Genomic DNA, 14,350 nt, shown 5'->3' with positions numbered 1-14,350 from the left:
GTATGTGCGACGCGTACATACAATGTAAGAACAGGAGCAATAAAACATCAACTTCTTAGGGTACGTCTACCAGACCACTGATTACGTTTCTGCAATGCTAAAACATACTGGTTGTCAGAGTGAATATAACAGCCTGCACCATCCACAAACCCCATCCCATGTTTCGCAAAATACCTACCCACCAAACCGAGAAATTAGGTACTATCTTTCATACCAAGTATCAACCCACCTCTCCATCAGAGTCTCATCTACTAAGCCTAAGCCTCATCCACACCCCGTGCCTCACTTTCGGCGTGGCGTGTATGTTGGGGTGGTCGAGTGCGGCCGTCATCAGACACGCCATCACGGCCAGCTGGCGGCGCGTGTGGGCCGACGTCATCTGCAGCGCCGCGCCCGTCATCCGGTTGGCCGGGTTCAGCCAGGCGTTTATCGACGGCGAGGAGGTGCTCAGCATGTTCCAATCCGATCTGTGTGACGGGGGGATTAGTGATCATTGGGTGATTTATAGGCGATAAGGCGAAAGCTTACAGAAAAAAGGAAGATTGAATGTCTAGATATTAGTCTATGGATACGAATAATATTCAATGTCCATGAGAGAGAAAACAAAACAGCAACACTCATGTAAACTTTACATCGCTCACCAGCCTCGAATGAACTATATAGAAACTTTGCTTACTTAACCGATGTTTGTCTTTTGGCACCGATACAGCTCCCCTCAGTATTCGTGAGAAGACAAACACAATTACCAGACCTCTAAAGCCCTCTCGACCCTTAGGGCTCTTGATCCTTCCATTCCATATTCATCACCCTTCCACATGTCTCACCTTGTATAGTCGGTCTTCCTCATGACGGCCGTTTTGGGCGGCGCGGCGCAGTTGACCCACACAGCGCGAACGTCCACATTGAGTGCCGTGGTGCGCTCCTTGCCCTCACTGCCGGCGGACTCATCTGTGCGAGAGTTGGCCGACGGCGGCTGAGGTGAGCGGGACGGCTCGTCGTCTGTACCGCGGCCGGTACCGCCCGCAGGGCCTGTACTGGTACCGGTACCCTGGCCGGCAGCGGTACCGGACACCCCCGTACCGCCGCCGCGCTTCAGAACGGTCTTCAGCTCCATTTGCTCCACGCCGAGCTGGGAAAATGGAAGGCGGAGAGCAGTGGTGAAATGACTATGCAACATGTGCGGTGGTGAAATGACGGTGGTGAAATGCATCCAGGGTAAAGGGGAAACTCTCTGTATTCTACATGTGTTATGCGACTATGTACTGCTCTGAAACGTTCAGTAGAATCTGAGGAAGCCGAACCGAAGACTAAAAATGACATGATGAAGTTGAAGTTACCCAAATGCCGCGCTACAACTGTTCGCGGACCGTTATAATACAATATACTGTCAGTGCAGGTAGTGCAAGAGAAAAATAAAACAAAAGACAAAGTTTGACAATCTTCACATCAAAACCATCTCCACATCACAACCACGCTCAAAGTCCATCGCCTGGCCGCCTGGCATCCCCCAGATTACTACCCCACTCAGTTGCTGACGGCATCCCGCTCAGCACCCACCTCCATCATGTTGTAACCGAGTTTCTCCTCGCCGTAGCCCGTCATCTCCCTGCCCGGCTCCAGACCCGGCTGGCCAAAGTCGCCATCCAACGGCGCCGGCACGTTGGTGTAAGTGAAGAACACCTGGGGTATGGGACAGTAGAGCTTAAAGGTAGTGTGCCAGCTTTCTTGGACCGTATGGAGTTAATGGCCCAGATAAGGAGAACCGGATTTTTAGAACTTATCCATACCTTCAAAACTCATGGAAACGTCTTAAATTCTTCAAATTTTGAGTACCCCAGTGCGAAATTCGCCCCGACGGGTTGTCGGTCGTACCCCAACCACATTTCACACCACTATGAACAATAAATGCACACACTGAAATCGCTATTACCGATATGCTCATCCAATCAAGTTTCGATAAACCCGTTCATCATCATCTCCTGCGGTTTCGAACACGCCTGTTAGGTGGCTTCTGATGCTCGTCGAGGTCGGAATTTCCAAATACGCGTGGTGCGTCGGGCCGCGCGCTCTGACTTCGGCCAAGAAAAATGCGTCAGCTGATCATTGTCATTTCTGCCACTTGCGTGTGGTGAAATGGGGTCATAACTTATAAGACGGCTTTTTTATATCAATTATTTTACATAAAATCATATTTCAAACCATAAATAATTTTCGACAGCCAAATAAAAGAAACAATACCAATACGGGCTTACAGTTTAAGGCTCGACATTGTGTTGTCTACGATTAGACAGCTGATAACTCATTCCCGTACGTCGTATGGTCGTAACACTATAATGACCTTTGCTTATTGTCACAAGTGCGCCGCATTCGCGATTGTTGCCCGACGCCTGTTTGCAGGTGAGCCCACTACAGTTGTTATACATATCTAAAAACCGAAAAACTTTTAGGCGAAAAAGGCACTATTCCAGGCCCATTTTTGATTTTTTTTTTTGCGATATTAGGTAAAAACAGAAGCTTCTTATCCTAGGAAAAATAAAATGGGAAATCTTTCAAAGGTGGCACACTACCTTTAATAGGTTCAACGTGTTTCCGGTTCGGCAGACGTCGATATGGGTTCTGAACGGCCACCTAACACGCCGATGACAAGGAATCAGGAGAGAAAAAAACGCCTTTCAAAGACAAACGTCGGGGAAAATGGGAGTCAGACGTATCAGGTCAGCATTCGGAGAGCACAACTAATATGAAGTCAAACATAGCGACACACAGAATAAGAAGTCAAATATGTAAAGATCCAAATTCATGGCGGTATGCATTATGCACTATGCAGACGAATCCCCAACACACTGAACGCTCCTTGGAAACCCTGACCACTCCCTAAATGCCAGCGCGAAACAGACACCCCAACCATATTCAGCATCCCATCCCGCTTCTATCCTCTCAGTGTCTCCCTGACCTTGCCCTTGTTGGTCGGGATGGAGGTGATGACGGCGTCTTTGAGCAGCTGGCTGTCGTTTTTCAGTCTCCGCATCTGCAGATGTGATCGGCCCACGTCCACGGAGATCATCGTCTCCTGAGAGTCCGAGTCGACCGTCTCCACCAGAGACGGCTCGTACGTCACCTGGGGGAAGTCACAGGGGTTAGAAGGGCGTCATACTACACGCCATCGGAAAACACGTACGTCATGACGTCAACAACGTCAGGGGCGGATCCAGAAAATCTCCAAGGGAGGGGCCATTAGAAACCAGGAGGCCCCCCCATAATCCCACCTGTTGGAGGCCCCATCTTCCCACTTGTTGGCCCCCCCCCCCAAAAAAACTGCGTCTATTGAGCTTATCTAGCTGTTCAGGCAACATCTCAACATCTGTGCAGGCTTGGAGGCCATCTGTGCAGGTTAGGAGGCCCTGTAAAAGTGGTCATCTCTGTGAGTATAAGAGACCTCCAAGTTATGAAAAGCTTTACCAATCTTCTAACAAAGAAGTCTTCTCAGCTAGTCTTCTAAGAAATAACTAAGTGGGTAGGTTAAAAAAAAACTCATCGGATTTCGGCCACTTTATTTTCAGGAGGCCCCCTTTTCAGCTTTTTAACTTTTTAACTTTTTATTTTATTTTTGAAAAAAAATCGGCCAAGGGGGGGGGCCATGGCCCCCATGGCCCCCCCCCCTTGTATCCGCGCCTGAACAACGTCGAAATTCAACGGCAACATCACTAACAAGACGTTCATGCGCCAATTACACCTACTTGATTCCACGTGTAAAAATGTTTCGTGTCATATTATACTTCATGCACTTCGAATTCGATCTTACTGGCAGTGTTCGGAGACTCACACAGGCTTACAGCGCAACCATTCCTATTCCATTTTTACCCGATTTTACTGGCAAATGTCGAAGACTCACACCGGCTTACACCGCACATCCCATCCTTCTTTAACTTATCTGGCATCTCACCACGCCATTCCTTATCGACCGACCTGGACATCCTTGGCCTTCTTCTTGCCGTGCTGCTTCTTGGTGCTCGTGTTCATGTTCCTGGCCAGCACGTGCAGCGATCTTTGGGTGCGCCTCTGCTGCAGCAGTTGCAGCTGAAGCCGCTCGATGCTGAGCGCCGCCAGGCTGACACAGGTCAGGTCACGGACGTCGTCCAGCGCAGAGAACGAGATGGTCTCCTCGGTGATGGAGGCTTGCAGGAAGGTGATGTTGACCTGTTGGGGGAGAAGGTTGAGATGAGTTAGTTCATCGGGGTTCACGAACGCAACAGCTTGCGTGTAGTTAGGATGATCAATCATGGTCTACCAGAACGGCTGGTGGTGAAACAATAGTGGGAAGAGACCAGAGATGAGGAGAAATGCGCTTACAGCATGTGACGGTGATTGCAACCTATGAGATCATCAAAAAGTAACTGAAGCTTTAGTATTTGCATCAGCTGGAAAATCCCCAAAATCGTGCCACACTCGCATGTTCAGCAATCCCCAATTCCAAATAGCTCATCACCTCCAACACCCTGTATCCAACAACTTCATCCCACCCAGCCACCTTCTCCACTCACCCTGGGTACGAAGACGAACGCCTGCACCTGCTGCTGATGTGTCTGCTGTAGAATCACCGGCTCACGGCGCAGGGACGACTCCCGGCGCAGGCTGAGGCGCACGTTAGGGTCGCGCTTCAGACGGTTAGCGCCCAGTACAGAGGAGACGGCCGAGCGCCGGTGACGGCTGACCACTGTTTGAGGGTGCATCCGCGACAGGGCCGGAACCAGGGTCTGCACGAAACTGCGGACAAGGAGGGGAAGGTTAGACGCAAGGCCGTATATAGGGTTAGACGAAACAAATGGAAAAATTTGACAGATCGGGTCGGGAGCTAAAAACCCAAACGAGATGAATCTTGTATATACAAGAATATCAACATTAATTAAATAGCCCCCCCCCCCCCAAAAAAAAAAATGCGTGCTACGATCCGATTCCAATCCTTGTCAAATATTCCTCCAGCACCTATCGAGCGACAATCGTAACCCATCTGAACCCCATGAAATACCCTCCCAGCTCCCCATCCACCTCCTTCCTTCGTTTCTCACCGAGTGGCGGCCTCCAGCAGAATGGGTGACAGAGCCAGGTCCGTCTCCTCCCTCAGACGCACGATCAGAGTGGTGTGCGAGGCGCCGCGCCGGCCGTGGCTGCCCACCACGCCGCCCAGCTCTCCACGCTCTAAAAATGGTGACAAAAGAGAGCGATGAGGGCCAGTGTCCCAAAATTTGCCATTTTGGGTGGGAAGCGACACCCAAATCAAAATAATTTTCCACTCTCACCTCCAATTTTCCAGAACGATTTCTCACTCCCTGTTTTAACAATCAGGAGCATCTGCGTGTACCTTTTACCTCCCTCTATATTTTATTTAATCATCCTATAACGCAGCTCCCGCACCCTCCCCAACATTCTCAAATAAATTGTTGATCTCTGTTTTCCGCTCTTTTTGTGCCTTCCTGACTGGCAATTTTCCACTCTCAGCCCTCTTGTAGTGCCGAATATTCCCCTCCGACACCCTGAATCCAAAATACGAGTATATTTTTGGGACACTGAGGAGGGCAATCAGAAGGGTAGACCCAGGAGCTATATATAAATCTGGGTAATCCCAGCCGCGTCTGTGCACTGAATTTTATAGAGCATCTTGAGTTTGAGATTCAGCCCCATACAGCTAAAGCAACAACCAGACTGAATTGTATTTGTCTGTTCTACAAATATCCCAATTGGGAAGCAATTCCAGAAGTATGTATTGACCCAACATTTCAATAACCCCTGCGGCCTCCACTCACCATTCTCCCACACGTCCCACAGTTTGTGCTCGTCGTTGGCCGGCTCGGGCGGCGGCGGGGACGCCGGGGACGGGCTGGCGCTGCCCGGACTGTCGGGCGCAGCGGCCAGACGGATGTGGGAGAAGCCGCGCGTCACTCGTCTGAACGCCGGCGAGAACAGTCGGCCGGCGAACGTGACGCCGCCGTCCGGTCGGCGCACCAGCGGCCGCAGCGAGATGCCGTCAGAGGCCGAGGGGCGCGGCGTGGGACGAGACCAGCTGTGGCACTCAACCTGGGACACGGGGAAGGAAGTCAGTAAGAGATGGCAGGCTTTTCATAGGCATCCTGGATTCAGACACATTCAAATTTTCCAAGCACCGTTCAAGGATTTTTCGAAAACTTGAAAAGCAACTATAGTCACGAGTCGTTTCAATAGCGGATGAGCAGATTACACATAATCTACAATCGTTGCACAAAACATAACAGCTTCCCAGAAACAAAAAACCTCCTAACCTAGCGGCGCACCGGAAGTCAAACTGACCAAGGTCACCTTTGGCCAGCCCATACCACTCCCCTCCAGCCGCACGTTACCTGATCCAGGTGGTAGATGTAGCTAGCCATCAGCAGGGGACTGTCAGTGATGGGCCGATCCACCTGCGCCACCAGGTCCACCGTGTTGATGTCGGGAAGCAGGGTCTCCTCGCCGCTGGCCACAGAGGCCGCAGACAGGAAGGAGCCCGAGCTGATATTGGAGCCGGAGGAGGACGAGGAGGGCGGACGCAGCGCGTCAAACGATACCTGCGGGAGGAGGGAGGTCAGGGGAGAACAGATAGAGCTCTTTTTGAACGCTAAATGAAAAAAATCTTCAAATAATTTCTTCATTACTGTTGAAGCGAGTGAACTTTGGTTGATGACTATGCCTATTAATAAAGAAAGCTCGAACGAAAAGAGAATCGGATGAAAATGGATAGTGTGTCACGGATCACTGAGAGTTTATGGCAATGAAAACAATGTTGTCGTTTGTGTTGTGAAGTTAATGGCACTCGGTAAGGATGTGTCGCATTTAATAAAACATGAGGGACAAAACAAGCAATATGTTACAGGGGAAACGTTATCAACCAACCACGGCACACCATGCCAAAGCAGCATCTATCAAACTTTGTGGCATAAGCGAGGCTGTGTAATTATTGTACAAACTGACTGTCAAGACCTGCTTTTGACTGAAGCTATCTAAAATAATACCCAAAATAGCCAAAGCATGTCAACTTGCCCAGCCATTACCCCCATTCATAACCATCAATACAGACGCCATTACCCCTGCAGTGAGCTCCGCCCTCTGTCCTATCATCGGCACCTGTCTGCTCGTCTCCGGTCTGTTCTCCATCCTCGCCGCCGGCCGGTCCGCCTCCTCCACTCCGCTGCTCTCTCCAGCTCCTCCCGCCCTCTGCAGCGTCGACGGCGGCGTCTGGAACGTCGGCAGCGGGGAAGACAGGCCGTCCTCGTCGGCCGAGAAGTACAGTTCCGAGTACTCGCTCTGTTCGGAGCCCAGTGAGGCCATGGCTCGTAGGGGTCCGCCCGGTGCCGCGGCCGCCGACGCCGCGCCCACGGAGGCCAGAGAGTGACGCGAGCCGCGCCGGCCGGCCGCCGCTGGCGCTGACGCCACTGAAGGCAGAGTCTGCAGCGAGAGAGTCGACTGTCCAGCGCGCGCGGTGGGTAGCGCCAGCCGCGAGTCGGACAGGTGGCGAGGCCCCGCGTCCACCTGACGGCGTGGGACTACGTCAGCCGCCGCACCGCCCGTCAGTCACTCACACAGGAGGCACATGCTGGGGAAGCCGAGCGGTGACAGGCCGTCTACCGGGGATAAAATCACCTCCACAAGGTGGCAGCAAAGCGAAAAAACGGTCAACTCATCAGATAGAGCCAAAGCAAACGTTCCAAACTCGGTCTGCGAGTCATGCCCTGACCTGACTGAGACGCAGGAACCACACCGCGCGGGTCCGCAGATCTCTCACCTCCCTAGAACTACTCTCACCTCATCCACACCAGCAGGAGGACTGAGCGCACCAAACTCCCTCGGAGGGGAGGCACTGGTGGATCCGACCGGCCCGCGACTGGACGGAGGCGGCGGAGGCGGCTGGCTCCAGGGCATTTCGGCCGCCGGGGGACTACCAGCCGGTAGGTCGAACATCAGTCGGCCTGGGTGTAGCAGGGACTGGCCGTAACCCAGGTCGTCGTCCGAATCTGATATCCTGGAAACAAATTACAGATATGAGGTCAGGTTAGGTAAGGTCACGTCAGATAATGCTGAACAAAAGAAAAAAGTTACAGCACCTAATTTTGGATATGTTTGAAAACTAGCAACTGAGACCAACTAAAAATAAATATTTGGTACTCACTTCGGATTACTCATACCGTTACTTGCGAGAGCGAGAGATGATGACGGAGCTACCTATATTCTGGAACTTTAACCAATTAAAAAGAAACCTTTAGGTCTTACCAAAGAAGCTATGTTAACTTGCTAACGCCGATCTAGCACCAGTCAGCACGTTCACCAATGTACCAAACCGAACAACCGGCCCATATTCTGCCCGACCATTCCATTATCCACGATTCAATCTCTTCTCTTCCCCCAATTACCAGTAGGTACTGATCCTCACTAACCTGTACTCTGCCCGGTTCATGCCGTCCACCTCGTCCGACTTGCTCGGGTGGAAGAACCGCGCCCCGTTGGCGTTACGGCCGAAGAAGGCGCAGCCGCCGACGCAGCCGCAGCGCTCTGCAGGGCTACCACCGGCCGCCTGGGCGGTGGACGGGCCGCCGGAGTCGTCCCAGAGGAACCACAGCCGGCGCTGGGACTCGTCGTGCAGGCGGAGGAACCTGAGGACGAGGGAAACCGGGGGGGGGGGGGTGAATGACAGCTGAGATATAGCGCTGAAGCGTGCTCATCCACTAGGAGAATATCATCAAAGCTTTTGTAACAGGCGATTTATAGTAAGTTGGCTATTTAAAATGACCCTCCAAGATTCATCGCAAGAAATACTGGTTGCTTGAGAATGGAAAATAAAAACCTACCACTGGAAAAATGAAATTTAGCACACGACAAAAAATCTTCGGTGGCGAACTTCCGCCATTCGAAACGCTCTCCCCAGCCAGCTCATCCCTCCAGTCCGCATCACTCACTTGTCCTGGGCGACCTGAAGGTTTCCCCACTTGTCCTCGCAGCTGAGTGCCAGGTCGACAATGATGGGTCCCAGGCGGACGGCGCCGGCCTCCACCCAGAGTGGCGGCGCCTCGGGCGCGCCCGGCGGCGGCACGTTGGCGCAGATGAAGTTGTAGAGCTCCACGCCGGGGATCAGCACGGTCAGACCCTGTTTGATATGCTCGCCGTACAGGTTACAGGTGGAGACGCGGCATGGAGCCACCTGGGAACGGCAGGGTCGGCGTGGGTCATAACAAGAAGCTGGTTGGAGCAGCGGCGATCACCCATGATCATACTCGATCGACATTTCGCGCTATTATCCCATAAGATACATGAAAAAACTGACAAGACTTACTAATAAGAGAAAGCAATGTTCCACATTGGTTAATTCAGTAGTCGTTCATAAACCGTCAACAACTTTTAACAGGCCGGTCGCACATGCGCGAGCCATTGACGAGCACTACAGATAAAAGGGCCACAGAACTGAGTGGCACAACAGCTCTGCTGTTCCGTACCAGTAAGGTAGATTGAGCGAGGTGTCATACAAGTTTGTGCGGGGTAGCCCTCCAGCCCCGTACCTGCAGGTTGAGCGAGGTGTCCCATTGAGGGCTGTGAGTGTACATTCAGTATACAACCCTGCCCCTTACCTGCAGGTTGAGCGAGGTGCCGCACTCCACCAGGTGCAGGTCCAGCGCGTCCAGACTGAACCGGAACATCTTGTACTTGATGTCGTCCGCCGATGGACATCTGACGGAGGGAGCCGTGAGCTAAATAGGTTTCATATAAGGAGGTGGGAGGAAGTCTCGGAGCTATAACAGAGATGATCATGATTCTTCGAAAAAGTGCAATATAAAAGAAGCGAAAATAATACAGCTAAATTTATCATAATTTGTCGAATCAGCACAGACATTGTAATAGAAGAAGTTGGCCCACCTATTATTCTCTGTCGTAGACGTATACTTGCACAACTCCTGGTCGATATCGTGTTGTTACTCGCTACTCACGTCGACCTGTCGTGTGGCATAATGTACTCACCTATCCTCTGGCGTAGTGTACTCGCACAGCTCCTGATCCGTGTTGTGGTGTACTGTTGTAACCGGTGTACAACTCACCTATCCTCTGGCGTGGTGTACTCGCAGAGCTCCTGATCAGTGTCGTGGTGACACAGTTGGGTGGCCGGCGGCGGCGGCAGCTCCGACTCGTGGTCATTAAGCAGTTGCAGGAACGACTCGAGGCCCGTCACCGTCTGGTACATCTGGGAACAGAGGAATGGTGGGTGAGATGACATTGATACCAGCCACAATGGTCTTCTTTTACACCCTTTTGACAAAATGCATTGTGGAAGATAAGAAAATATCCTAAGGCAAAGCATTACGGTACCAAAACTCCAAACGAAAAAAAAAACATTTATCAAAATCTTGAAAAAGTTGCTATCTTAACCCTCGCCCATATAGGGGGGGGGGGTCGAACGGACCCCCCCCCCCCCATGGTTTTTCGCGAATAACTCGCGTAAAAAGCGGCCGATCGCGACGAAACTTTCAGTACCCTCGCGTTCATCAATTTCACACCTACCCTGAAAATTTCATGACCCTGACCCAAATGACCTTTGACCTGTGACCTACTTTTCGAGACCATGTTTGGCTGGAATCGCGATTCGGCGTACCTACAGGGTGGGGCAGCATAATCGGGAATGCTTTTTGGGCTCTGGTCATGAGTAGGCATGGCATTATTTTGATAAATTATATCATGGCAATGAAACGCCCAAAAGTTGTGCATCATCTGACATGACTACATCCATGAGCATGCAACTTCCTGGAAAAGAGCAGCAAAATAGTTCGACGGTGCTCCAAGTGCTTTGCGCGCGCCCATAGACACTAATGTTAAACGAGTAAAACAAGAACATTTTGTTTAAAACAATGCCATTCCACGTAAAGGTTGCTGGACAGGTCAACGTGTTATCACGGACGATAAGGATTGTGTGGGGATACTTAGGACAAAAAGTTAACGTAATCGTCGTAAAATAACTCTTAGCAGAGGACATACAAGATGACTCACTTGAATATAAGGAAGAAGCTCTTGAGCATATTAAAAAGAAACAATGTTCAAAACTTCAGCGACCAAAAATCTTATCACCGACTGGAATACGATAAAAAAGAATGGCATGCCATATAGGGGATTGTATCGAGAATATTGCAGCGGTCATGCAAAGTAAACATCCTGTTGAGGTGATGGACCTATGGGTGGTCTTCAAGGGGGGTGCACGTGGTGCACCCTACTTCATCGAGCCCGGATAAAACGAGCACCTCTGGTAAATACATCCACACTCTGGCAGACTCACGTGGAGTCGTCGGAAGAGAGGATCACTGACGGTCCAGATCACGTCTTACGAGGACTCTGTCCGTGCTGGTACTGCAGTGAGGACGACATGTTATTGTGTAGGGCACCTCCACCTGAGATGAACCAAAAACTTCTGGTCCTTCAACTCCGCCGATTTAAATCCGACCAAATTCTTTATATGGAGCGTTTTTTGGTAGAAGTTTAATGAACAACTTATCATCAGTAAAAACGGTCTTCAGTGCAAGGTACGAAGCTGATGGGCGATCATGGACAAGCAGGAGGCTGCACGTGCATGCGCGTGCTTTTGGACCCGCCTTGAGAAGGTCATCGACGCGAAGGGCGGTCAAATAGGATGAGGGATAGGTAAAAGGTGACCGATTGATGGGATGTTGTTAAAATAGTGCTTGGAGCTATATTTTTAAATTCATGACCAAATAATCCCGTTTGATATTTATTCCCGATTATGCTGCCCCACCCTGTATGTCGGCTCGCATTAGCCGCGCGTTTGCAGTATTTTCGTGGTTTCAAGCGTTCAAACATGTGATATGATGTTGCCCCCATGCATTAGGGTGGGTGTCAAGGTCACCTGAAGGTCAGGTCAGGTCATTGACCTTTGATGACCTCGGTTCACTTTTTCGAGTTTTACATGCTTCTAGGCCAGTTTTTCGAGCTGAATTCGAATTTAGCAACCATATGAACATTTACGAAGTAGTTTTGGTGCCTTCGTAACATGTTACGAAGCTGTCAGAGGCGGTTGCCACCTACTACGAATACCCTTACTGGTTGACCTGACCTGACCTGACCCGACCTGGCCTAAATACATGAAGACATCATCTGTGATCAAAACTAACATGATATTCGTGATCAGCACCCCGAAAAACCCCATAGCAGCCACACTTTACGACGTTCTAACAGGTCCCGATTTTCCCGTCTTTGAGGTTATTGACCTGACCTGCAAGGTCAACCAATGACCTAGGACCTTAAAATTGGGTATCATCGGCTTTCTCTCGTCACGGGCAACACGCTTGTTTTTTCTGCGAAGCTCTAGCTCGATCAGGGGCGAAACGGCAAGGGGGGGTCCAACGGACCCCCCCCCCCCCTTATACGTTCGCGGCTGGAAAAAACACCAATACGGGCGAGGGTTAAAACATTCAAACAAGGAGAAGGTGAAAATTCGCATAATGTTCATGAACACTAATATAAGCAACTATATCATGCGGCTGACAAGTTTCAAAACAACTGTCAACAAGCATCACTGGAAAATGTATTACAGCCCGAGCCGACAGTCACATCTCCACCCGGACCGGGGTACCGTACCTGCGCCGCCGTCAGCCGTCCGGTGACCGTGCCGGCCTGCACCTCCAGCAGCCAGCCGTACTCGACCGTGTCCTCCTCGACACTCCTGCCGCGGTTACTGAACATGGCGTGGCCGCGCACCTGTTATAAACAGAACATACGTCAGCGGCCCGTACTCGACACTCCTGCCGCCGTTACTGAACATGGCGTGACCGCGCACCTGTTATAAACAGAACATACGTCAGCCGTACTCGACCGTGTCCTCCTCGACACTCCTGCCGCGGTTACTGAACATGGCGTGGCCGCGCACCTGTTATAAACAGAACATACGTCAGCCGTACTCGACCGTGTCCTCCTCGACACTCCTGCCGCGGTTACTGAACATGGCCTGTCCGCGCACCTGTTATAAACAGAACATACGTCAGCCGTGCTCGACACTCCTGCCGCGGTTACTGAACATGGCGTGACCGCGCACCTGTTATAAACAGAACATACGTCAGCCGTACTCGACCGTGTCCTCCTCGACACTCCTGCCGCGGTTACTGAACATGGCGTGACCGCGCACCTGTTATAAACAGAACATACGTCAGCCGTACTCGACCGTGTCCTCCTCGACACTCCTGCCGCGGTTACTGAACATGGCGTGACCGCGCACCTGTTATAAACAGAACATACGTCAGCCGTACTCGACCGTGTCCTCCTCGACACTCCTGCCGCGGTTACTGAACATGGCGTGACGCGCACCTGTCATAAACAGAACATACGTCAGCCGTACTCGACCGTGTCCTCCTCGACACTCCTGCCGCGGTTACTGAACATGGCGTGACCGCGCACCTGTTATAAACAGAACATACGTCAGCCGTACTCGACCGTGTCCTCCTCGACACTCCTGCCGCGGTTACTGAACATGGCGTGACGCGCACCTGTCATAAACAGAACATACGTCAGCCGTACTCGACCGTGTCCTCCTCGACACTCCTGCCGCGGTTACTGAACATGGCGTGACCACTGACCGCACACCTGTTATAAACAGAACATACGTCAGCCGTACTCGACCGTGTCCTCCTCGACACTCCTGCCGCGGTTACTGAACATGGCGTGTCCCCGCACCTGTTATAAACAGAACATACGTCAGCCGTACTCGACCGTGTCCTCCTCGACACTCCTGCCACGATTACTGAACATGACGTGACCGCGCACCTGTTATAAACAGAACATACGTCAGCGGCCGTACTCGACCGTGTCCTCCTCTACACTCCTGCCGCGGTTACTGAACATGGCGTGACGCGCACCTGTCATAAACAGAACATACGTCAGCGGTCGTACTCGACCGTGTCCTCCTCGACACTCCTGCCGCGGTTACTGAACATGGCGTGACCGCGCACCTGTCATAAACAGAACATACGTCAGCCGTACTCGACCGTGTCCTCCTCGACACTCCTGCCGCGGTTACTGAACATGGCGTGACCGCGCACCTGTTATAAACAGAACATACGTCAGCGGCCGTACTCGACCGTGTCCTCCTCTACACTCCTGCCCCGGTTACTGAACATGGCGTGACCGCGCACCTGTTATAAACAGAACATACGTCAGCGGCCGTACTCGACCGTGTCCTCCTCTACACTCCTGCCGCGGTTATTGAACATGGCGTGACCGCGCACCTGTTATAAACAGAACATACGTCAGCGGTCGTACTCGACCGTGTCCTCCTCGACACTCCTGCCGCGGTTACTGAACA

General features: G+C 51.6%; 1 protein-coding gene across 3 annotated transcripts in view; it reads right to left on the bottom strand.

Moving 5' to 3' along the window:
- Positions 1-14,350, bottom strand: part of LOC122370308 (transmembrane protein KIAA1109-like) — a 104,078-nt gene that overhangs the window by 70,560 nt on the left and 19,168 nt on the right. For all 3 annotated transcript variants that reach the window (XM_043345784.1, XM_043345785.1, XM_043345786.1), the window contains 16 exons: positions 12,634-12,753; positions 10,092-10,234; positions 9,627-9,726; positions 8,961-9,202; positions 8,442-8,657; positions 7,813-8,029; positions 7,135-7,539; positions 6,372-6,578; positions 5,802-6,072; positions 5,067-5,196; positions 4,542-4,764; positions 3,967-4,197; positions 2,954-3,118; positions 1,558-1,680; positions 825-1,129; positions 287-467 (listed from right to left, as the gene is read on the bottom strand). In XM_043345784.1, the coding sequence (XP_043201719.1) occupies positions 287-467; positions 825-1,129; positions 1,558-1,680; positions 2,954-3,118; positions 3,967-4,197; positions 4,542-4,764; positions 5,067-5,196; positions 5,802-6,072; positions 6,372-6,578; positions 7,135-7,539; positions 7,813-8,029; positions 8,442-8,657; positions 8,961-9,202; positions 9,627-9,726; positions 10,092-10,234; positions 12,634-12,753 (3,279 nt within the window). The remainder of the gene's footprint in view (positions 1-286; positions 468-824; positions 1,130-1,557; positions 1,681-2,953; positions 3,119-3,966; positions 4,198-4,541; positions 4,765-5,066; positions 5,197-5,801; positions 6,073-6,371; positions 6,579-7,134; positions 7,540-7,812; positions 8,030-8,441; positions 8,658-8,960; positions 9,203-9,626; positions 9,727-10,091; positions 10,235-12,633; positions 12,754-14,350) is intronic.

This window comes from Amphibalanus amphitrite, unplaced genomic scaffold (genome assembly GCF_019059575.1).
Source record: "Amphibalanus amphitrite isolate SeventyFive unplaced genomic scaffold, NRLGWU_Aamphi_draft 001121F_arrow, whole genome shotgun sequence".
Taxonomy (NCBI): Eukaryota; Metazoa; Arthropoda; class Thecostraca; order Balanomorpha; family Balanidae; genus Amphibalanus; species Amphibalanus amphitrite.
Note: the sequence above shows the minus strand (reverse complement) of the source record. Positions and strands in the feature narration are given on the sequence as shown.